The following is a 25,212-nucleotide window of genomic DNA, read 5'->3' on the forward strand; positions in this document are numbered from 1 at the left end:
TCACGTGGTTTGTTTAAGTTTTCTTCGATTTTGTTATCGAGGTATTCTTTCTTAGCAGATTTGGTCATGGTAATTACCTGATTGCATAGTTTGTTGCATTGTTTTTTAATTTTCTCAAAGTGGGTTTTGTGATCTTCGTTTAAGTGTTTCACTAATTTTGATTTGCATTTTTGAACTTCAGAGCATTTTAGGTCTCTGACTTTCATAGCATTTAGAATGTCCGAATTCATCCATGGTTCCGATCGGGTTTTAACCCTGGTGGTTCTCATGGGGGCTATACTGTCAATAATATTTAGGAATTTGGTTTTGAAACCTAGCCATGCCTCTTCAACCTGTGTGCATTTTAGTTCATCAAACCAGTCTTGATTCTCCAGTTTATGGTTTAAGGCCTCACTAGAATAGGATTTAAGGGATCTAGTGGTTATAGTTTTATGACTTTATTGATGTAAACCAGCTCCTTACCTTCTTGTGATTTTATGCATCTATGCTCTTTCTAAAATGTGTTTTCTTTTTCCTTTCCTAAACACCAGGGGAGCCACCCCTCCTAAATTTCGTTGTTTGGTACCTGTACTGTAGCAATGACAAATAAAGTCCATTCCATTCCATTCCATTCCATTCCATTACACTGTTTGATTGCGTCATCAAAACACGCCCACTATTCGGTGGTAAACATTCGGTGTTTTCACACATTCGGCCGAATACCGAATGTGCTTTATTTTGCGATATTCGGCCGAATACATTCGGTGGCCGAATGTTCGGTGCATCCCTAATTACTACTGTGGTGATATCAGCAGCAGGCTACAAACCGTCATATCGTCACAATGGCCTAGTGGTATCGACCGCTGCCATAGAATCTATTCGTCATTTTTAGACGGTGGTTCGAATCCCTCTTCAGACACACTTTTTACTGCATTTCATTGTCTGAATCTAATCTAAAATCTCATCTAAAAAAGTATGTAGGCTATAAAATTATGGTGCAGGCTAATTTACAAGAACTGACACGATTACAATGGTGTTTGAAGCCTTTGCATGAAATCTTCGGTTAAATGTAAAAAATAAATAAAAAATCACTTAGTCAAGTCTCGAACACGCAACCTTTGGAACTCTAGCCGGCTGCCTTAACCACTGCGCCAGCCAGACCACTGTGATGACAGCAATGCAAGTTGAGAGAATTACTTCTTTTTTTTTTTTTACACTCTTTTATTTATTGATCTATCGATCTATCTATCACACTTTCAAAATATCAAGTTATCTATCACACAATCAAACTATCTATCGATCGATCACACTTTCAAAATATCAAATTATCTATCACACAGTCAACCTATCCATCTATCTATCTCGTGTGAAGTGGGAACTAATATTTCCTAAAAGAGGAACTGTCGTTCGGGATGTAGTTTCCGCCTGTGAGCCTTTTTTGACGCATGTCTTACTTTAGCCAGTGTTTTAGCCTGGTCGCGACCAGGCTAATTATATCTGACTCAGAAGGAGCTCAACCAAGCAGCGAATTATTTGAGCCACATTGATGGAACCGAACGCAAGCTAACATTATCGAGGCTTAGAACTTTATCGAGGCTTAGAAGATAATCGAGCTTCGTGGACTAGGCCCCAGGTGATTCCTCGAACGAGGATCAGGCTTGTGTCATGAGTGTTCACAGAACACCGGCTTAGAAATCCTCGATATTGGCGCGTGCACGCAGACATAAAGAGCCCTGAAGAGTCAAACTGTCGAAATGAAGATTGATCTTTATGAAGACGACAAATAAGATGTAAAATAGTGTAATACTGCCGCAATTAACAAGGTGAGGGAAATGGTTTGGCAAGAAATTGCTGACCGATTAAATGCGTAGGTCATACTAGCCCCAGTTATTGTTATATGTTCATATTTTAATAAATGAATATTTACTACTGTGGTGATATGAGCAGCAGGCTACAAACTGTCATATCGTCACGATGGCCTACTGGTATTGACCGCTGCCATGGTATTTATTCGTCATTTTAAGACGGTGGTTCAAATCCCTCTTCAGACACACTTTTTATTGCATTTCGTTGTCTGAATCTAATCTAAAATCTAATCTAAAAAAGTATATAGGCTATAAAATGATGGTCCAGGCTAATTTACAAGAACTGACACGATTACAATGGTGTTTGAAGCCTTTCTGAGTAAATTATGTTCTTCTAACTCAGCGGTTCCCAAACTGTGGGTCGCGACCCCCTAGTGGGGCGCGGGGGTACTGCAGGGGGGGCGCAGAAATAATGGGAGGGGAAAGAAATGCACACACAAGAGCTGTAAACAAACACTGCTTGCTTAAGGTTACCATCAGGGGTGTTGTGGGCGTTGGATGATAAAAATGAGAACCTGAATGGAGCGCAGGCCATAAACTGTAACAAAGAGGCAGCGAGGGGGCTCCATTCACGTCATTGACGCGCGCTCCATTCACGTCATTGACGCGCGCACTCCCTCCTCCAGCTATCTAGCAGCAACAACAACAATGGATAAGTTTATGAAAGAGCCAGAAGCTAAACGAAAAGCGAAGGAGCCCATGACAAACGTCCCAAAGCCAAAGTCAAGAAAGTATGACGATACATACCTCTCCCTGGGCTTCACGTCTAATGTGGTCGGTGCGGAGGAACGACCACTGTGTGTCCTCTGTCTCAAAACTTTAGCGGCAGAAAGCATGAAGCCTAGCAAGTTGAAACGTCACTTGGAGACCACACACCCGACTGATGTGAAGAAGCCCCTCGATTTCTTCAAGAGAAAACTCCAAGAATACCGTGGTCAGCAGAGCCGTTTCGTTAAAACAGCATCTGTTACGTCTAATGCTCAACTTGCCTCCTACAAAGTGGCATATCGTATCGCCCAGTCTAAAAAACCACACACCATCGCTGAGGAGTTAATACTCCCTGCTGCAATAGATATGGTTTCACATATGATAGACGAGGCAACAGCCCAAAAACTCAAAGCTATCCCCCTGTCAAACAACACTATTGCGAGACGCATCAATGACATCTCAGAAGACATGAAAGAGCAGCTTGTTGAGAAAATAAAAGACCAACGCTTTGCGCTCCAGGTAGACGAGGCCACAGATAGTAACAAGGACTGTCTGTTAATAGCGTATGTCAGATACATTGATGCGGAGGGTTTGAGCGAGGATTTGCTATTTTGCAACTATGTCCCAAACAGAGCAACAGCTGATGAACTGTTCAAAATCATAGACAAATACCTGAGTGAAGCCGATCTGAAATGGGAGGACTGTGTGGGGATATGCACCGACGGTGCCCAGGCCATGGCAGGAAAACGGGGAGGGCTCCAGACGCTCATCAAGCGCGTTGCACCGAAAGCAGTGTGGACTCACTGCATAATACACAGGGAGGCACTCGCGTCAAAGCAGCTGAGTCCAGAGTTGAATGACGTTTTGTCTCATGTTATCACCACCGTCAATTACATAAAAACAAGACCACTGAAAGCTCGCATTTTTTCCGCTTTGTGCGAGGAGATGGGCTCCGAGCACACAGCCGTGCTATTTCACAGCGAGTCGCGTTGGCTCTCTCGCGGAAAGGTGCTGTCCAGGGTGCTATCGCTGAAAGATGAGATCCGAATCTACTTGGAGGAGGAAGGGAACGAACTTGCCAGCAAGTTTAATGATGAAGACTTCCTCATGAAATTGGCCTACCTAAGCGACATGTTTGAGAAGCTCAATGAATTGAATCTACAGTTGCAGGGCAACAACACACACCTTCCACATCTGGCAGACAGGATACAATCTTTCACACGGAAACTGGACATGTGGGGCAGGAGACTTGAACAGGGGGACATCGACTCATTTGGGAATCTGAAGGCATTCATCGAGACCAATGAGCTGCAGAGCACAGTGGTTCCATGTATGAGAGAGCACATCTCAGCCCTGAAACAAAGCTTCCAGAAATACTTCTCTGTGGATGACAGTGCCAAATACGACTGGATTAGAGATCCATTTGTTGCACCACCACCTGCCATGTTCAGCACTGCGGAAGAGGAACAGTACATCGACATGACTTCAGAGTCAACCATGAGGCTGCAGTTCACATCCACGACTTTGGCTGGGTTTTGGATTGGAGTGGAGAAGGACTACCCTCTCATTGGACAGAAAGCTGTGGGAATACTGCTGCCTTTTGCAACATCGTACCTGTGTGAGATAGGCTTTTCTGCTGTTGCTGCTATCAAAAGCAAATACAGGTCGAAGTTGAACATTGAGAATGAACTGGAGAGAGTGGCAGTCTCAAAACAACAACCCCGCTTTGAGAAGATTTGCAAGGCAAAGCAAGCACACACAAGTCATTGATCGTAATTGTGATAGAAATGTGAGGAGTAAGAATAGTGATGCAGTAGAAATTAGTTAATGTTGATATGTTGAATATTTCAGTGGCACAGGATCATTTGCCAAGCACTTATGTTCCTTTTCAAACCATAATAAAATATAAAACTATAGTTGGATATACTGTATGTGTCTTGTTATTATTAGAAGAGAAAATGTAATGTTTTTACAACTTTATACAATTAATTATATCAATCTAGGTGGGAACCGGGTTAGGGGGGGCTCGAAAATATTTCCAATTACCCAAGGGGGGCCTGATTGAAAAAGTTTGGGAACCACTGTTCTAACTGAACCCTGGATTTGGCATAGATACTTTTTTCTTCTGATTACTGATGGATAGATGATTCACTTAGACAGATATATATATATATATATATATATATATATATATATATATATATATATTGTAAATCGATTTGCATGAAGGCTTCGGTTAAATGTAAAAAAACAAAACGTTAAGTAAAATCAAGTCTCGAGTCCCTTCGGAACTCTAGCTGGCTGCCTTAACCCCTGCACCAGCCACACCGCTGTAATGAAGGCAATGCAAGGTGATAAACATACCTATTTTATTTTATTTTTTACACTTTTTAATTTATTTATCTATCGATCTATCTATCTATCACACTTTCAAAATATCAAGTTATCTATCACACAATCAAACTATCTATCTATCGATCGATCACACTTTCAAAATATCAAATGATCTATCTATCACACAGTCAAACTATCTATCTATCTATCTCGTGTGAAGTGGGAACTAATATTTCCTAAAAGACACTTGAGGAACTGTCGTTCGGGATGTAGTTTCCGCCTGTGAGCCTTTTTTGACGCCTGTAAGTCTGCTCGGGACCAGAATTACTCAGAAGGATAGCGAATTATTTGAGCCACATTGATGGAACCGACCGCAAGCTTATTTAAACCTGGATCAGAGTTAATCTCGCTTAGTGGAACAGGCCCCAGGTTGCGAATCAGCATATCAACATTCATGTAAACACCTGGGGAACACAGAGAGGTGTGTGTGTGTGGCAGTGGAGGCTCCTCCATAGAGGTGGAGGAGGCCTGGCCTCCCCAATAATTTGAGAGAAGAGAGAGAGATTTAAAAAAGCAATAATTATATTTTTTATTTTTTATTTATTTAACAAAAAAAACATTTTAAATTGTTTTATATTAATATTATTTATTTATATTATTTCCGTTTTGTTCATAAATATTTTCCATGGCTAAAACCCAATATTGCAATTGTAAAGCACCTAGAGGCCAGAATCCCTATCCGTTTCTATTGAAGGAGGCCAGGCCTCCTGTCGAAAAGTCCAGGCCTCCTGTTGGAAAGTGGTTTCTCATAGAAGTCAATGTAATGCAATTTTTTTCATGGCAATATGTGATTGGCCCATCACTGAAAATGGGTGGGAACAGGAGGCCTCTCCTCCGTCGTAGTACCTTTTTTCCGCCACACGCGTGTATGAGTGCTGTTCTGCAGGATAAATATTAGAAATGAGTCCAGGGCTGAATGATTGACATTTTGTCAGGCAAAATGGATGTGAGAGAGGTACATGCAACAGGTGCTTGTGGTGGTGGCATGGGTCCGAATCCAGTGGGAGAGGAGGATGGAGTTCAACCTAGATGCAGGCCATGGGATGGGAAAGAAAATCTAGTCGACTATTTGTTGTCCCAGCCATTCCATACTTTAGACCATGCTGCAAAAGTGAAGATAAGATCTGCTGGCCGACCAACTCCAGAGGTAACGATGAGTCGCGTGACTCGAGCCAGGGGTAAGCAACAGAATGAATCTAAGTCCTGCAAGTTGAAATCCAGCAAGTTGGCTTGCTGATATAACTTTAATATTGGGACAAACCTGTGGAGTGGAGTCCTGGAGAGAGCATGCCGCCCCTCAGCTAAACCAGAGGTGAGTTGACCTAATCAGATGTCTCTACCAGTGTTACACCACTAGTTCTCAGTAGTAATAACACTCCATTGCATGTCTGTGTTTCTCAGCAGATGAAGCCAGCTGGAACCAGTACTGTCCTCACAACATTTAAACAAATAAATATTTATATTATATTGAATAAAACTACATTTGATAAAGAAACTGTTACGTATCTTTTTTATATGCTAAACGTGATTAAATTGATGATTACATGTTGAAGCTGTAGAAGAAGAAGAATGAAAAATGTAGGCTAAAAATTGTTTTTTAACCACATAATTATCAAATTCCTGCCTTTGACACATGTTCACTGGGCATTTATATTACATCCAAATGTCATTTCTCAACTTAATTATCAGGCAGGCTCATAGACTTACAGCAATGTCATTTCTTCAGGCAGGCACATAGGCTAAGCTCTGCACAATGAATTCCATCAATCAGAACTTTCTGATTGTAGCTTACACTCCAAATAGTATGCCTTTGGCCAGCACAAAGACAGATAAGAAGAACACGGGAACATTCCATTGCGAGTGAAGCGAGCAAGCGGAAAAAAATTGGCCTCCTCAATTCTGGAAGTCACCAGCCTCCACTGGTGTGTGGTGGGGGGGTCATAGCAATCTGACTGAGGGGTGGACGTGTGTGTATTCTTTGATAGCCAACGTGCAAGTCCCCCACACACGCACGCACGCACGCACACACACACACACACACACACACACACACACACACACACACACACACACGCACACACACGCACACGCACACAGCCTACATAACGCATCTTAATCTATTATCTTACAACGAACAGGCTATTCCTGACCCTGCTCCAGTTATCAGGAGGATAGAGAGCTGCATACCCAGTCAGCCAACATACATGAATACACATCAAACACATCCAAGTCATTCAGCCACTGTACAACACAATAAAGTGGCATTTTTCTGCATTGTAAAACAAGGCAAGCTGGCTGGCATAGCTATCTATCTATCTATCTAACTAACTAACTAACTAACTATCTAGCTAACTAACTAACTAACTAACTAACTAACTAACTAGCTAGCTAACTAACTAACTAACTAACCAACAGCAGTGACAAACCGCAGAGTTTAGGAAGAAACGCATTGAACACTCACACGCATGACGTCAGACCAGAGGAGCTGTAGAAACACACTAGAAATTAAATAAATAAAAAACTAGAAAACTAACTAATAAGAAAATTACTAAATATATTGAAACACAGACAAAATAACTAGGAATAAAATAAAATTGTAGAAACCGAGACCAGTCTTGCCTCTGGACCGGAAGAAAGCTCCTCGCGTCAGTAATATCTCTGCTCTGCTGCGCCTGCGCAGACCGACAGCAGGCGCCAGATTCGCCGCGTGTTGCTACGCGACAAGGCTTGTTGTTAGGCGACAGGGGGATAAAACCTAATGAACGGCAGAAGCCACGTTTGTCCCGCCCCACACGCTTTACGATTGGTTATAACAAGCTAATTTGGTCGTTTCCTGGTCACAAACTCGGTTTCTATTGGACAGCGCCCTTGCCACTCACATCCACCGCTAAAAGCGTTGTTTACCTGCCGTTGCACCTCGCAGACTTCTGCTGTTGTTCGCTGTTGGATCCAGGGTTGATATTAGACATGGTATGTAACTCTCCAGGGTTGATATTAGACATGGTATGTAACTCTCCAGGGTTGATATTAGACATGGTATGTAACTCTCCAGTTGAAAGCAATTGCAATATAGTCAACTCAAACAACTAGTTATCTGGAGGCAAATTGTTTGGTAGTTTACTTCAAGCGCCAGCCTCTGTTAGCCTGTTAGCCTGTTAGCCTCTGTTAGCCTGTTAGCCTCTGCTACCCGTCGCTCAAGTTTGAATGTGTGAATGTGTGTATATGTGAATGTGTGAATGTGTGTATGTGTATATGTATATGTGTGTATATGTGTATATATGTGTGTATATGTGTGTATATATGTGTGTATATATGTGTGTATATGTGTGTGTATATGTGTGTGTATATGTGTGTATATGTGTATATGTGTGTATATGTGTGTATATGTGTATATATGTGTGTGTGTATATGTGTGTATATGTGTGTATATGTGTGTGTATATATGTGTGTATATGTGTGTGTATATGTGTATATATGTGTGTATATGTGTGTGTGTATATGTGTATATGTGTGTATATGTGTATATATGTGTATATGTGTGTAAGTATGTGACTTCTGAAGGTAATTGGTTGCACCAAGTTTTTAGGGGCTTCATAACAAAGGGGGTGAATACATATGCACATGCCAATTTTCAGTTCTTTATTTATTTTTTTATTTTTTTATTTTTTTTGTGATCAATTTTTTATTATTATTTCAGGGAGTAAAACAAGGGGAGTGGTAACATACAAATAAACAAAGGAGAAAATAGAATTAAAAAATAGAAAAATAGAATTAAATTCATTTTTTATATATATATTTCTCATTTCATTTAAAAACTAACAGTATTTTGTGCAGATTCATCAAATAACATTCTGATTTAAAAAATGTTTAAATTACAGGTTGTAATGTAATAAAATAGGTAAAAAGCCAAGGTGGGTGAATACTTTTGCAAGGCACTGTATATGTGTATATGTGTCTATATGTGTATATGTGTGTATGTGTGTATATGTGTGTATATGTGTAAATGTGTATGTGTGTGTATATGTGTGTGTGTGTGTGTATTAGAGATGGACGGTTTCCAATTATTGAAACCGAAAAACCGTCAAAGACTAAAACCGGGGTTTTCCGGTTAACCGGAAAAAAAATGTAAAAAAACAACAAAAAAAAGCAAAAAGAGACTCATGTCGAACACCATTAAAACACCGTAAGCACAGTCGCAACACATTTAGGCTACTTAGTTTCACAAATATAAGTGGAAAGGCAGACTTTTGTAAGCTACACCATACAAGAAAACACATGAACACTTAACACACCAGCTCCGCTGATCCAGGGTGCACGCCTGCACGGAAGATCATCTCTTGGAACAGCGTCTTCATTGAATGGAATGGAATGGAATGGAATGGAATGGAATGGACTTTATTTGTCATTGCTACAGTACAGGTACCAAACAACGAAATTTAGGAGGGGTGGCTCCCCTGGTGTTAGGAAAGGAAAAAGAAAACACATTTTAGAAAAAGCATAGATGCATAAAATCACAAGAAGGTAAGGAGCTGGTTTACATCAATAAAGGCTATGTACACAATCCACTGTACTATACTGCACAGATAGTCAACTAGGGTTGTCATATTGCACAAGAAGTATTTTTTCACATTATTTTAAAGTGTCACAGTTTGCAGGCTTGAAAATGTACATGTTTGTGCCTCAGCACTAGCTGCCATACAATCCGTCCGGACTGTCCTGGGCCCAGAACTTAGGCCTTTTCTGTGTTCAGGGCCTTGACGGCCCTGTGGTAGAAGCAGTCCTTCAGTCTGTTTGTCTTAGCGGCCGGGGTCCTGTACCTCCTGTTCGAGGGCAGCTTGACAAAGTGTACGTGCCCAGGGTGGGTCGGGTCCTTGGAGATCTTGGAGGCCCTCCTGAGACAGCGTGTGTTGTACAGCTCCTCCAGAGAGGGGAGGGGGGCGCCGGTGATCTTCTGTGCTGTTCTCACGACTCTCTGTAGCTCGTTTCTCTCCGCTGTTGTGCAGCTGTGGAACCAGTTGGAGATGCCGAAGGTGAGGATGCTCTCCACTGCGCCGTGGTAGAAGGCCACCAGTATCTCCTGCTTGTTATGTTGTTTCCTGAGGCATCTCAGGGTGTATAGCCGCTGTTGTGCCCTCTTGATGGTGCCTTTAGTGTTGTCCTTCCAGGCCAGGTCATCCCGCATGTTGTGTCCCAGGAATCGGAGGGTTGAGACTCTCTCCACGCTCTCTCCGTCGATGAGCAGGGGCTGGATCTCGGACTTTTTCCTCCTGAAGTCTACGATGAATTCCTGGGTCTTTGACTTGTTTAGCAGCAGGTTGTTAACCTTGCACAGCTTGCTCAGTTGCTCTACCTCATCCCTGTACGCCGCCTCGTCCCCCCCCGAGATACATCCCACCACGGTGGTGTCGTCTGCAAACTTTACGATGTAGTTGCTGGGGTGGACGGGGGTGAAGTCGTGGGTGTAGAGGTTGTAGAGGATGGGGCTTAGCACGCAGCCCTGGGGTGACCCAGTGCTGAGGCTGAGGGCTGTGGAGGTGTGGGGGCCCACCCGCACAGAGGTCGGTCAGGAAGTCCTTGATCCACGCACATATAGAGTGTGATAGACCCAGGTCTAGTAGTTTGGTCACTAGCCTGTCTGGAAGGATGGTGTTGAAGGCGGAGTTGAAGTCCACGAAGAGCAGTCTCGCGTAGCTATTTCCCCTCTCCAGGTGGGATAGAGTGGCGTGGAGAGTCGTCGCTATGGCGTCCTCTGTGGACCTGTGGGCTCTGTAGGCGAACTGGTATAGATCCAGGTTGGGCGGGAGGCGTGTGAGTATGTGGGCCCGGACTAGTTTCTCGAAGCACTTCATGATGATTGGTGTGAGTGCCACCGGGCGGTAGTCGTTTAGGCAGCTCACCTTGCTTTTCTTCTGCTTTTCTTCTGAATGAACTGCTTTCTCAATATCTTGGTTCTTAGACAAAGTTTCAGCTGCTGCTCAATGTATTTAAATATTTGAATACTGCTCAATAATCACTGACATATTAGACTTAGAATTATGCAGTGAACATACTTAAAGCTTTTCATAAAAACCACATGCCGCGAGACTGACTCGTCCTGAACTGTCGTAAGTCAATCAACAAAGAATACCCCATCAAAATAAAAGTGCCCATGGTAGAGCTGTCAAAATAGAGCTTTCAAAATAAATGTACTAATACAGATAGAGATAAATACAGAACTACCTTTGCGTCACTAAGTGACCGCGTATCTTCTGAGACATGCGTTCTGTCATCACTTTCAGTAGCGCCTTCACACACAGTGGCGCTGTGCACAAACACTCTTGATCCGTATAGCTCTTGTTTTATTATATTGTGGTTTAGTAAATACTGCACTTGGAGTTACATTCAATGCATGATTTGTGCTATAGAACATAAATAAAGTTTGATTGATTGATTGATATCAAATCAAATCACATTTTATTTCTATAGCGCATTTCTCACAAAAGTGACCCAATGCGCTTTACAGAGAGCAGCGAAAATGATCTTATTAAATGTAAGCGAGTAATTGTAAAAAACCTTTCCTATCTACCAATAACTGAAGGCAACTATCTTTCCCATAGAGTGATTCGTTACCCTTAAATATAATCCCAATTAGATATTAATCCTCAGTTATTCTTCACAACTGACCAAACCTCTCACTCATTGCGCAGCAGATTCAGACTGTATCATTGTTATTTTCACACACGACAAACATGTGACATGTTCCAGTTTTATTCTTATTCTATTTTATTCTTCTAAAAAATTTTTTTAAAATTTAAAAAGTTTCAGACGGTTTTGATAAAAAACCGTTTCTATTTGTATAAACCCCGGTTTTCGGTATAACCGAAAAACCGTCCATCCCTAGTGTGTATATGTGTGTGTATGTATGTGTGTGTGTGTGTGTATATATACAGTATGTGTGTATATGGGTGTGTATCAGTGGAGGCTCCTCCATAGAGGTGGAGGAGGCCTGGCCTCCCCAATAATTTGAGAGAAGAGAGAGATTTTAAAAAGCAATAATTATATTTTTTATTTTTTATTTTTTATTTATTTAACAAAAAAAACATTTTAAATTGTTTTATATTAATATTATTTATTAATATTATTTCCGTTTTGTTCATAAATATTTTCCATGGCTAAAACCCAATATTGCAATTGTAAAGCACCTACAGGCCAGAATCCCTATCCGTTTCTATTGAAGGAGGCCAGGCCTCCTGTCGAAAAGTCCAGGCCTCCTGTCGGAAAGTGGTTTCTCATAGAAGTCAATGTAATGCAATTTTTTTCATGGCAATATGTGATTGGCCCATCACTGAAAATGGGTGGGAACAGGAGGCCTCTCCTCCGTTGTAGTACCTTTTTTCCGCCACACGCGTGTATGAGTGCTGTTCTGCAGGATAAATATTAGAAATGAGTCCAGGGCTGAATGATTGACATTTTGTTCGTCCAATCACATGAAGCCATTTTGAGAATTCGCCAGTCACTTCAGTCAAAGAAACACTCCGTAGTGTCTACGAGTGTCCTATCAACTTGTCCTTCACAGGACACGTCTAGAACACCCATGGCTATTATCCCTGAAAATAATAGCTCATTTGGCCAAATACTTTTGCTTAAAATGACCTCGGAAATCGGCGAGATTCTGGCGCGATTTATACATCGAATAGGTAGACAACATTTAGGATTTATTGAACAGTTTTATTTTTAATGTAGTCGATTTCGTTTTATTACAAGTCAATGTAATATTCTTCCATATCAAATGGAGTCCTGGAGAGAGTATGCCGCCCCTCAGCTAAACCAGTGGTGAGTTGAACTAATCAGATGTCTCTACCAGTGTTACACCACTAGTTCTCAGTAGTAATACCACTCCATTGCATGTCTGTGTTTCTCAGCAGATGAAGCCAGCTGGAACCAGTACTGTCCTCACAACATTAAACATTTTTATTTATTTATATTAAATATATTGAATAAAACTACATTTGATAAAGAAACTGTTACTTATCTTTTTTATATGCTAAACTTGATTAAATTGATGATTACATGTTGAAGCTGTAGAAGAAGAAGAATGAAAAATGTAGGCTAAACTAAATTGTTTTTTAACCACATAATTATCAAATTCCTGCCTTTTACACATGTTCACTGGGCATTTATATTACATCCAAATGTCATTTCTCAACTTAATTATCAGGCAGGCTCATAGACTTACAGCAATGTCATTTCTTCAGGCAGGCATATAGGCTAAGCTCTGCACAATGAATTCCATCAATCAGAACTTTCTGATTGTAGCTTACACTCCAAATAGTGTGCCTTTGTCCAGCACAAAGACAGATAAGAAGAACAGGGAACATTCCATCGCGAGTGAAGCGAACAAGCGGAAAAAAATTGGCCTCCTCAATTCTGGAAGTCACCAGCCTCCACTGATGTGTATATATATATATGTGTATATACAGTGTATGTGTGTGTATAAGTGTATATGTGTGTATGGGTGTATATATGTGTGTATGTGTGTGTGTGTGTGTGTGTGTGTGTGTGTGTGTGTGTGTGTGTGTGTGTGTGTATTAGGGCTGCAACAACGAATCGATAAAATCGATAATGAAATTCGTTGGCGACAAATTCCATTATCGATTCGTCGGGTCTTGTTCCATAACAAACCTACTTCCTGTTGACGCACGCCACGCTGTCTTGCGGAGCCGCCGTGGCGGCTACATTTTATTCATGGCGGAGGCGGAGAAAACGACTCGACCGAAATCGTCACATTAAAAGCTACCCTCAGCAGGGTAAGTTATACGAGTTTAACGTTGGCTGTACCCATGCCATACGTTGCGTTTTGAAGTGAGGATCATTCGTTTCACTGGCACAGCTGTAGGCCTAAGTTAGTTCTTCTCGTTTATCTAATAGATCCTCCCTCTTAATGACCTATTGTATTTTTAGCTAGCTATTCGCATTCTATGCCTTCAGCACCGGAGTATGCTCATAGTCACTTGTATTAGTAAGGAGATGCACTTGTGAGTTCTGGCGAAGCGTCAGCTAAATGACTGTAATGTAATGCGATAGCCAGTGAGTGTTTGCTCGCATTCATGAATTCAATATTGCATGACAAGTGTATTTAGCTAGCTGGCTAACGTCAGTGGTAGAGCAGAGGTGATAAGCTAAAGGCTAGCTAGTGGTAGCCTACCAAGCTACCCGTGAGTTAGAGTGAGGCACTGACTGTAGCCTAGCCTATTGTATGGAGTGAGAGGACACATTGCATTGTTTTGGAGCATATCTGTTATATAAAAACATTATGAATGAATGAATAGTCTTTATTGTCATTAATATAGTACAGGTACCATACAACGAAATTTGGGAGGGGGGGCTCCCCTGGTGCTAGGAAAAAAATACTAAAAACAAGAAGGGAAAAGAGCTGGTTTACATAAATAAAGGCTATATCCACTATCTACTATACTATACAAATAAAACACTGTGCTGTACTCTATGCTATAAATATCCTAACATTTCCTATCTCTGAACCTTATGTGCATGAGGGTTGTCATATTGCACATAGTATTATTGCACATTCATTTAAAGTGTCGCAGTTTGCAGGTTTGAAATGTTCACAGTTGTGTTTCAGTATTGCACTTGATTACAATCTAGTAGCTGCCATCAAATTGTCTAGATTGTCCAGGGCCTAGAACCTAGGTCTTTGCTGTGTTCAGGGCCAGAATGGCCCTAGGGTAGAAGCTGAGCTTCAGTCTATTTGTCCTTGCGGACATGGTCCTGAACCGCCTGCCATAGGGCAGCCGAACAAAGTGTTCGTTCCCAGGGTGGGATGGGTCTCTGGAGATCTTGGAGGCCTTCCTGAGGCAGCGTGTGTTGTACAGCTCTTCCAGAGAGGGGAGGGGGGCGCCGATGATCTTCTGGGCCGATCTCACGACTCTCTTTAGCGCTTTCCTCTCTGCGGCTGTGCAGCTGGAGAACCACACGCAGATGCAGTAGGTGAGGATGCTCTCCACTGTGCAGCGGTAGAAGGTCACAAGCAGCTCCTGTTTGAGGTGGTATTTCCTGAGGACTCTCAGGAAGTAGAGCCGCTGTTGTGCCTTCTTGATGATGGCTGCTGTGTTGGTCTTCCAGGACAGGTTATCCTGTATGTGCACCCCCAGGAATCGGAGGGTTGAGACTCTCTCCACGCTCCCTCCATCAACGAGCAGGGGCTGGACCTCAGATTTTTTCCTCCTGAAGTCCACGATGATTTCCTGGGTCTTTGACTGGTTCAGCAGCAGGTTGTTAACCTTGCACAGCTTGCCCAGCTGCTCCACCTCATCCCTGTACGCCGCCTCGTCCCCCCCCCGAGATGCAGCCCACCACGGTGGTGTCGCAAACTTTACGATGGAGTTGCTGGGGTGGACGGGGGTGAAGTCGTAGGTGTAGAGGTTGTAGAGCAGGGGTATTCAATTACAAATTCAGTTGGGCCAGATTTGAAAACCAAGAAATGTTGCTGGGCCAGACATTTTTAGCGACCAGTAGCCTAGGCACCAGGTAATGACACATTTCAAACCAACACAAATGAATGTAGGCCTAATGAAATACAAGCAGTTTATTTATAGTTTTCCTTTTAAATTAGGTAACATCTGACACAGGCACGTCAAAAGTCATCTCAAAGTGCATTAAAAAAGTGTACAGTAGTATACCAATAAAAAAAAATCCTTTTGTAAAATATAAATGTTGGTCATAGCTGACCCAGGCACATCACAAAGTGCTTTTAACTGAATGAAAATAACCATCAAAGCCTTGAGTGCACAATTTAACAAGTTACAATTACAGTTAAACAATCAAATTGAATCTAATCTAATCTAATCTTACCCTGCTGACTTTCTTAGTGTGAGAAGTGACATGTTTTATTCTGAACAAGAGCAGTGACATTTGGCTCATAAGATGTCAATGCAATCCGAAGGCATTGGTGAAGAGTACTGTCAGTCAGGGAAAAACGAGAGCTGCTTTTTATTGTGTTCATGTGTGAAAAGCTTGATTCACAGGTGTATGTTGATCCAAACATACTGAGCACATGGATTGCTACTTTCTTAACGTTAGGGAACTGGTGCACGTTGACATCACTCCAAAACTTCGCAGGTCAATTAGTGCGAAGCTCCTGTGCCATGGTTACGGATGACTGCATGTCAACAAGTTCGAGTATGAATTTCCCCTCGTCGATGGAAGGCACCACTCCCTTTCCTCTGGTGGATAAGTCCCCTTCTATTGCAGCAGTGAACGGGTCTCTGGCAAAGCCCATCACCTCTGCGGGCAGAGCAAGTCCATCCAGTCGACCAGCAAAGTTCTCTTTCAACCTTGCAATGAAATCAGTCATCACATCTGTGATGTGTGCCGGGGATGAGACGCATTTGCGGAGCGTCGGAAAATGCAGCATTCTGCCGGTGCAGAAGTCGGCCGCGAAAAGGTCCAGTTTGATTTGAAACGCGCGCGTCTGCTCCACAAGATAAATCACAGTTTTGTCTCTGCCTTGTAGCCCCACATTTAGGTCATTCAGGTGTTGTTTGAATATGTCGCTCAGAAAGCAGACATCAGCCATGAAGTTGTCGTCTAGTATGCGATTCAAGTGTGTTTCTGCCTTCGTTTGCTTGCTGCTGCGGAGGAAAGTTGTAATCTCCTCTCTGAGATCACAGAAACGCTCCAGTGCCTTGCCTTTGGACAGCCACCTGACGTCGTTATGCAAAAGCAGATCGTGGTGCTCAGCAGACATTTCTGACAGCAGCTTGCGGAATAAGTTAATAATAATAATAATGTTGGAGGCTCGAAGTGGAGCGAATAAAATTAATTGTAGCCATCACGTTGTCCATTGTTATTTTAAGCTCCCCGCTTAGTTTGTTTAGAGTGTTATATTCACGTTCTGTAGGCTACTATAGTAGACATTTCTGCATGAATTTCTGAACACTTGCGAAATACGTTTTTCTCTGCTTTTATGGCTGGGCCAATCGGGGGTCACGTCTGGGCCGCATGCGGCCCCCGGGCCGCTAATTGAATAGGCCTGTTGTAGAGGATGGGGCTTAGCACGCAGCCCTGGGGGGACCCAGTGCTGAGTCTGAGGGCTGTGGAGGTGTGGGAGCCCACCCGCACCCTCTGGGGGCGGTCAGACAAGAAGTCCTTGATCCATGCACAGATGGAGTGTGATAGTCCCAGGTCTAGTAGTTTGGTCACTAGCCTGTCTGGAAGGATGGTGTTGAAGGCAGAGCTGAAGTCCACAAAGAGCAGTCTCGCGTAGCTTTTCCCCCTCTCCAGGTGGGATAGAGTGGAGTGGAGAGTCGTCGTGATGGCGTCCTCTGTGGACCTGTGGGCTCTGTAGGCGAACTGGTATGGATCCAGGTTGGGCGGGAGGCGTGTGACTATGTGGGCCCGGACCAGTTTCTCGAAGCACTTCATGATGATTGGTGTGAGTGCCACCGGGCGGTAGTCGTTTAGGCAGCTCACCGTGCTTTTCTTCGGGACTGGGATGATAGTTGAGGTTTTCAGGCAGGGTGGGATGGTGGCCTGGGACAGGGAGTGGTTGAAGATGTTGGTGAACACCCCGGCCAGCTGGTCGGCGCAGTCCCTCAGCACCCGTCCCAGGACGCCATCCGGCCCTGAGGCTTTTCTGGGGTCCACCGCCTTCAGCACGCGTCTCACTTCATGCTCTGTGAGGGTGAGGCTGCTGAGAGCTGGAGAGAGTGGTGTTTGTGTTGTGGTTACCTCCGTTCGCCCCTCGTCGAACCGGGCGTAGAAGGAGTTCAGCTTTTCCGCCAGCAGGGGGTCGTCCTCCGCGGCTGTGAGCCTGTTGGCTCTGAAGTTTGTCATGTGCTGAACCCCCTGCCACACCCGCCTGGAGTCGTTGCTCAGGAAGCATTCCTCAATCTTCTCTCTGTGGTCTGCCTTGGCCTCCCGGATGCCACGGTTTAGGTTAGCCCTGGTGGTGCTAATTAGGCCCCTATACTTTCTTTCTCTATTTATTTCTTGTTTCTTTTTATTATTAATACTCAATCTTTTCAGTTTGTAAAGCGTCTTTGAGTCTCTAGAAAAGCTCTATATAAGTCTAATGTATTATTATTATTATTATTATTATTATTATTATTATTATTATTATTATTATTATTATGTGAGTGTATATGTGTTGTGGTGACCACCACGTAGACCCGGTAAACACACCACCCAGACAGGAGACAGCGCTAAAGTTTCAAAACCGCCCACTGGACGCATTTATTTAGGAAAAAAAGAATAGTTGCGGAGAAAGCAAAAAGGTCCAACTAAAACTCGCCTCCGGGCGGCTAACGGTGGAACTTAAGGTGCCTCTCGGGGGGACACTCCGGTGTCCCGTCTCCGAGCTCCGGGGGGTATTTGGGCACCGTGTTACCCTGGTGTTATTGTCCTTCGCCGTCGCCATCCACTTCAGCGGCGCGTGGTCTGTCACCAGGGTGAAGGACCTCCCCAGGAGGTAGTAGCGTAGCTTGTCCACCGCCCATTTGATGGGGCCTCCTTCTCCAGCGTCGAGTAGGCCCTCTCGTGGGGTAGGAGTTTACGGCTGATATACATTACCGGGTGTTCCTCACTCCCCCAGGCCTGCGACAGCACCGCTCCGAGACCCCCTTCCGAGGCGTCGGTGTGGACTAAAAAAGGTAGGGAGAAATCAGGGGTTATTAGGACAGGGCTAGAACATAGGGCTTGCCTGAGGTTTTCAAACACCTCCTCCGCCTCTGCGTTCCATATTACCCGGTCGGGGAGCGCCTTTCTGGTCAGCTCGTGTAGTGGGCTGGCTAGGGCTGCGAACCGCGGGACGAATCGCTGGTAGTAGCCCACCATTCCTAGGAATGCCTTTACCTGTCGTTTGGTGCGGGGACGGGGCCAGTTTCGAATGGCCTCCACCTTGGGCTCCTGGGGTTGAACGCTGCCCCGCCCAACCCGATATCCCAGGTAGGAGGCCTCCTCCATCCCGAGATGACACTTGTTCGGGTTGGCGGTGAGCCCCGCGTCCCTCAGAGCCCCTAGGACGGCTCGCAGCTGCCGGAGGTGTAGGTCCCAGGACGCGCTGGATATTATAATGTCATCCAGGTAAGCCGCTGCGTAGTCCTGGTGGGGTCTCAGGACGCGGTCCATCATCCGCTGGAATGTGGCCGGCGCGCCGTGCACTCCGAACGGGAGCACCGTATAGTGATATAATCCGTCGGGGGTGGCGAACGCTGTTTTCTCTCGCGGTGAGTGGCACCTGCCAATAGCCCTTAGTCAGGTCAAGGGTGGATATGAACCGGGCGGGGCCCAGCCTCTCAATGAGCTCATCCACCCGGGGCATGGGATACGTGTCAAACTCCGACACTGCATTCAGTCCCCGAAAGTCGTTACAGAAGCGGTACGTCCCATCCGGCTTCGATACCAGCACCACCGGGCTGGACCATGCGCTGTGCGATGGCTCAATGACTCCGAGCCGCAGCATTCTGTCGACCTCCTCTCGGACCACCGCCCGGCGGGCCTCTGGGATGCGATAGGGCCGGATTCGGACCGGGGCTCCCGGCTTGGTCCGGATGTCATGTCGAGCCATCGTAGTCCGTCCCGGCGTCTCGGAGAATACGTCCCGGTGCTGCAGTATGATCTCATGGAGCCCCTGAGTCTGGTTCGGGCTCAGCTGGTCCCCCGTGGGTACTTGGGGTATTTCGGGCTGGGTGGTCCGCGCCAGGAGGGCCGGTGCCTGGAGAGGGGTTAGACTTTGCCATTTTTTTTACAAATTTATGTGGTATATTTGGGTCAGTTTGCGCCGCCCCGGCTGTCTGACCCGGTAATTGACCACCCCCACCCTTCCGACTATTTCATATGGCCCCTGCCACTTGGCCAAAAATTTGCATTCGGACGTGGGGACCAGTACGAGGACCCACTCCCCCGGCTGAAACTCTCTCACCTGCGCTCCCCTGTTGTAAACGCGGGCCTGGGCCTGTTGAGTTCGCTGCATATGTTCCCGTACCACCGGCCATACTCGCCTCATCCTCTCTTCCATCTGCTCCACATGCTCGATGACCGTCCGGTGCGGGGAGGCTTGGCTCTCCCAGGTCTCCCTCGCGATGTCCAGGAGCCCCCTCGGTCGCCGGCCATACAGGAGCTCGAAGGGGGAGAACCCGGTGGAGGCTTGGGGCACTTCGCGGATGGCGAACAGCACATGGGGTAGCAGCTGGTCCCAATTCTTCCCATCGGCCTGCATGTTTTTTTTTTAGCATCTGCTTTAATGTTTTATTAAACCGTTCGACCAGGCCGTCCGTCTGAGGGTGGTACACCGACGTACGCAGCTGTTGGACCTGGAGGAGGCTGAGCAGACTTTTAAACACACGGGACATAAAACACGAGCCCTGGTCGGTTAAAATTTCCCTCGCTATGCCCACCCGGCTAAAAAGAGTAAATAGTTCCCGGGCCACCGCCTTGGATGTAGCGGCTCTCAGGGGTAGGGCTTCGGGGTAGCGTGTAGCATAGTCCACCATTACTAGATCAGTGTTTCCTCCAGGAATTTTTACATTGGTGGCGGAGAGCCCTATCCTATTTTCGCGTGCACGCGCATTAAACGCGCATGCGCATGAAACGCGCACGCGCGCTCAAAACAACGACCTCATTTCAACCAAAGCTAGAGGTAGGATGGCAAAAATATATAAAAAATATACAGAATATAAACTTGTGATACCGGTTTCCATCCATCAGCTCTGAAGGTTTACGTTACTCACGGATCCAATGTCCTTCCAAACGAGCAGTCTTGGCTCCGTCTCAAACACAACAGGAAAAGTACGTCCAACTTGGCGAAAGTTTCCCAGTGTTTCCAACTTGCGCGAGTTCTTCAATTTGCGACAGTTTTTCAGCAGGGATGGTTGAGTCTGCACGGTTCTCATGCCGGTTCACATTTAGACCAATCAGGAGTAGCCCTTGTGTCACGTCGTCAACTGAATGTTTAATGTCATTAATCTGATTTTGGATCAGCGGTTAGAGAGAGATGGGCGTGGATTTAGGTGCACTTATAGTCAACATCCATTATAGCGCTGATCTAGGATCAGATATATTTTAATCAGCAAAAATGTTCAGAGGTGGATTTTTATTTTTTTTATTTTTTTTGTGGACTGAATCAATTTGTGGCGGAGGAAATTCATTCGTGGCGGCCCGCCACCAATAAATGCATATAGAGGAAACACTGCTAGAATATATCTATGCCCCCGGCTAGTCTTCGGGCAACGGCCCCACAATGTGTAGGGCCAGTCGTTCAAACGGTACATCAATGATAGGGAGGGGGATTAGGGGGTTCCGTACTGTGGGTCTCGGCGCGTTTCTCTGGCACTCGGGACAGGCGAGACAGTATTCGGTCACCGACTGTCGGATACCCGGCCAGTAAAACCGTGCGAGGACCCTCTCCCTCGTCTTAGCCATCCCCAGGTGTGCCCCTAGTAGATGCGAGTGTGCCATGTACAATATTTTACTAACATAGGACCTCGGTACTAACAATTGATCGGTTATCCTCCCCTCCCTCTCGACTACCCGGTATAGTAATCCTCCCTGTGTGACAAAGTGTGGGTGGCTCGGATCGTCATAGCGGCGTGCCTGTCCCCAGGCGTGTTTGAGGGTGTCATCCTCCACTTGGGCTGTCGCGAACTGGCCCGGTCGTCCCTCCGGGATCTCGTCGGGTCCGGGGAACTCAGAGAACTCGGTGAGGGGGGAGGAGGCCGCTCCGCTGTCTCCGGGGTTGGGGCGCTCGGATGCGGTCACCGTCTCCGCGCTGGTAGCCGCGGCTGGTGGGGTAGCGTTTCGTGTCCCCGTGCACGCAGGCCACATCCACCTCTCCACTCGACTCCCCCTGGGCCATCTCGTGGCGCACCAGGGTAATTACGCTGCCCGAGTCGATGAGGGCTGAGGTGTCGCAGTCTCCAATGCGCACAGGGAGGTTTGGGGTCTTAATATCCTGATGGGACCAGCACGTCGTCAGGAGGCAGGCGGCCCTGTTTCCTTCGCCGGTGCTGGCGGAGGGCATGGGGACGTCCTCGCCGGGGCACTGCTGCGCCCAATGGCCAGTTTTACCACAGCTAAAACATCGGCTGTTATCGCCCCGGGTCGGGGAGCGAGGTCCTCGTCTCGAGAAGCGGGGGTTGGTCTGCAGGCGGTAGTTTAGGATGGGACCTCGGCTCTCCGTTCGGGTCTCACTACTGTGAGTTCTGGTGTCGGGCACTCCCATCATCTGTCGGGTCACCTGGTGGCTCTCTAGTAGGGTTATTAGGTCCTTGACAGTCTCGGGGTGGTTCTGAGACGCCCACCGCTTCGTCTCTGTCGGTAGGGCGCGGATGCACCGGTCTATGAGTACCCTCTCCTGTGGCGGCGGTCCATCCCCTGCCTGGAGCCAGCTTCGGATCAGGCGGCCGAGCTGAGATACCTGGGACCGGACCGGTTCGTTCACCTCGTATTTCCACGTGTGGACCCGTTGGGCCCGGGCGGCCAGGCTGTATCCGTACTGGGAGAGGATGGCGTGTTTCAAGGTGGCGTACTCCCCGATCTCCGCGCCCTCCAGGTCGTGGCACGTGCGCTGGGCTGGCCCCGTGAGGATGGGCGCGATGATGTATGCCCACCGGTCCGCTGGCCAGCCCTGGCTCTGGGCGGTGCGCTCGAACAGGTCCAGGTAGGCTGCGATGTCGTCGTTAGGTCCGAGTTTAGTTAGCCATCGGGTGGGTGCCGACTCTGGGCCGCCCTGTATCACGTGGGTCGACAGCCGTGCCACCAGATCCTGTAGCGCGGTCATCCCCCTCGCCTGCTGCATCTGGGTGTCCATCATGATGGTCAGGGGGTCTGTCATGGTCCCGGCTGGCTGTGTCGTCCCTAGCCTGGGTGTGTTCTAGTAGTGGTTCGGACTGCCCGCGTTCAACCACCATATGTGGTGACCACCACGTAGACCCGGTAAACACACCACCCAGACAGGAGACAACACCGCGCTAAAGTTTAAAACCGCCCACTGGACGCATTTATTTTAAAAAAAGAAGAGTTACGGAGAAAGCAAAAAGGTCCAACTAAAACTCGCCTCCGGGCTGCTAACGGTGTAACTTAAGGTGCCTCTAGGGGAGGGCAAAAGGGTGACTTAATTCCTCTCGGGGGGACACTCCGGTGTCCCGTCTCCGAGCTCCGGGGGGTATTTGGGCAGAGGGGCTGGTCGCTCCGCTATCGGCAGGCGGGCTCGCGCTCTCCCTACTCCCGGCTCTCTCTTCACTGTGGGGAACAAGACACACAATTAATTCCACCAGGCATTGATATTTTCCGCCGTACCACGGCCCTCACCCCTACGCGTGTGGTCGCGTAGCCTCTCGCTCTCTTTCTGATGCCTCCGCCTCTGCTTTTCATTCCTCCACCTGTTCGCGTCGCAGGTTCTCCGCATTGCCGAAACGAGCCCTCGACCTGATGGAGTGATGTGCACCAGCCGGGTGTGTTGGGCGTAGACTCCGTTAATTACGCTGCCCCTTAGTCTATGCGGCCGCTGTCCAGGGTGCTGAAGGCCAGGTATACCCGGGGCTGCATGCGGGTCACCACAGTGTGTATGGTTCGCTGACATGGCTGTATTAGCTGTATTGATTGACCATTCATTGATTTAGATGCACAATTTCATGATGATCCAAAGTTTATTAGACATTTCCTCTATGGATCACAACAGTATGTTCAGATCATGGCAACGCTTCAACTCACAGTTAGATATTCCTAGTTCTCTTATCTCTCTCTCTGTCTCTCTCTCTCCCTCTCTCCCTCCCTCTCTGTCTCTCTCTTTCTCTCTCTATCTCTCTCTATTTCTGTCTCTCTCCCCCCCTCTTTCTCTCTCTCTCTCTCTCTCTCAGTTAACACAGTCTAAGTTATTAGAGCTAACCCGTGTCACCATGCCCCCCCCCAGGCGTCTGGCTACAGGAAGCCGACCAGCAGCTCTGCCCAGAGGAAGAAGGCCTCAGGCCCCTCCAAGCCGGACCTGACGGAGGAGCAGAGGCAGGAGATCAGAGAAGCCTTCGACCTGTTCGACACCGACGGCTCCGGAACCATAGACGTGAAGGAGCTCAAGGTGGGCTGATACACATAAACACATATGTAAACACATACACACATATACACATATACACATTCTGCTGATACACATAAACACATATGTAAACACATACACACATATACACATATACACATTCTGCTGATACACATAAACACATATGTAAACACATACACACATATACACATTCTGCTAATACACATAAACACATGTACACATTCTGCTAATACACATAAACACATGTACACATTCTGCTAATACACATAAACACGTACACATTCTGCTAATACACATAAACACGTACACATTCTGCTAATACACATAAACACGTACACATTCTGCTAATACACATAAACACATGTACACATTCTGCTAATACACATACACACATTCTGCTTGTTTATAAAGCTCTCACTGGCACAGCACCAGAATATCTGAAAGACCTTTTGCTAGCATATCAGCCCAATAGAGCTCTCAGGTCTTCTGCTAGCATATCAGCCCAATAGAGCTCTCAGGTCTTCTGCTAGCATATCAGCCCAATAGAGCTCTCAGGTCTTCTGCTAGCATATCAGCCCAATAGAGCTGTCAGGTCTTCTGACGCTGGTTTTCTCTGTGTACCACGTGTACAAAAGAAGAGATTTGGTGAGGCTGCATTCTCATTTTATGCTCCAGATTGTGTCTCACTGCCAGTTTACATTAAGGATGTAACCTCAGCACATATGTTCTAAAAACCCATCTTTTTAATATTGCCTTTAAATGACTAAATAATTACATTAAGATTATATAATGATTGGAGCACGTTGAGCTGCAACGTTTGCAGGAAAAGCGCTATACAAATAAAGGTTATTATTATTATTATTATGATGATTATATAACTTACAGGAGAGGAACCAGAATACTACACTATTCAGTATGAGTATGTACCACGCTAGGGGTCAGTTTTACCCCTATTCACACTAACAACCGGTTGCCGGGCAGGTTGCTATGCGTGCGCTGGGATTCGAACCCAAGAAGGAGGAGATCAAGAAGATGATCGCGGACATCGACAAAGAAGGTTCCGGAACCATCGACTTCAACGACTTCCTCAGCATGATGACACAGAAGATGGTACGTCCCCTCTCTCCCCTCAGGGCCTTAGAACCAGGTGTGTGTGTGTGTGTGTGTGTGTGTGTGTGTGTGTGTGTAATAATAACATCTGTTATTTCTACAATCTACAAT

At 46.1% G+C, this 25,212-nt stretch overlaps 2 protein-coding genes across 3 annotated transcripts in view; one reads left to right on the forward strand and one right to left on the reverse strand.

Annotated features, from left to right (window-relative positions):
* Nucleotides 1–7,915, reverse strand: part of bbs12 (Bardet-Biedl syndrome 12) — a gene marked incomplete at both ends in the record, with an annotated part of 20,293 nt that extends 12,378 nt beyond the window's left edge. The window contains one exon of the mRNA XM_080536655.1: nucleotides 7,851–7,915. Coding sequence (XP_080392781.1) covers nucleotides 7,851–7,915 — 65 coding nt within the window. The remainder of the gene's footprint in view (nucleotides 1–7,850) is intronic.
* Nucleotides 7,885–25,212, forward strand: part of cetn4 (centrin 4) — a gene marked incomplete at its 3' end in the record, with an annotated part of 17,684 nt that continues 356 nt past the window's right edge. Inside the window, exons 1-3 of one of the 2 annotated variants that reach the window (XM_080536269.1) lie at nucleotides 7,885–7,916; nucleotides 23,851–24,012; nucleotides 24,973–25,101. In XM_080536269.1, coding sequence (XP_080392395.1) covers nucleotides 7,914–7,916; nucleotides 23,851–24,012; nucleotides 24,973–25,101 — 294 coding nt within the window. In that variant the 5' untranslated portion in view covers nucleotides 7,885–7,913. Of the gene's footprint in view, nucleotides 7,917–7,967; nucleotides 7,983–23,850; nucleotides 24,013–24,972; nucleotides 25,102–25,212 lie in introns of those variants that run through there. The other variant, XM_080536268.1, reaches the window with a different exon arrangement.

The sequence above is a fragment of the Nansenia antarctica genome (assembly GCF_963989245.1).
Source record: "Nansenia antarctica genome assembly, chromosome: 7".
NCBI classification, from domain to species: Eukaryota; Metazoa; Chordata; class Actinopteri; order Argentiniformes; family Microstomatidae; genus Nansenia; species Nansenia antarctica.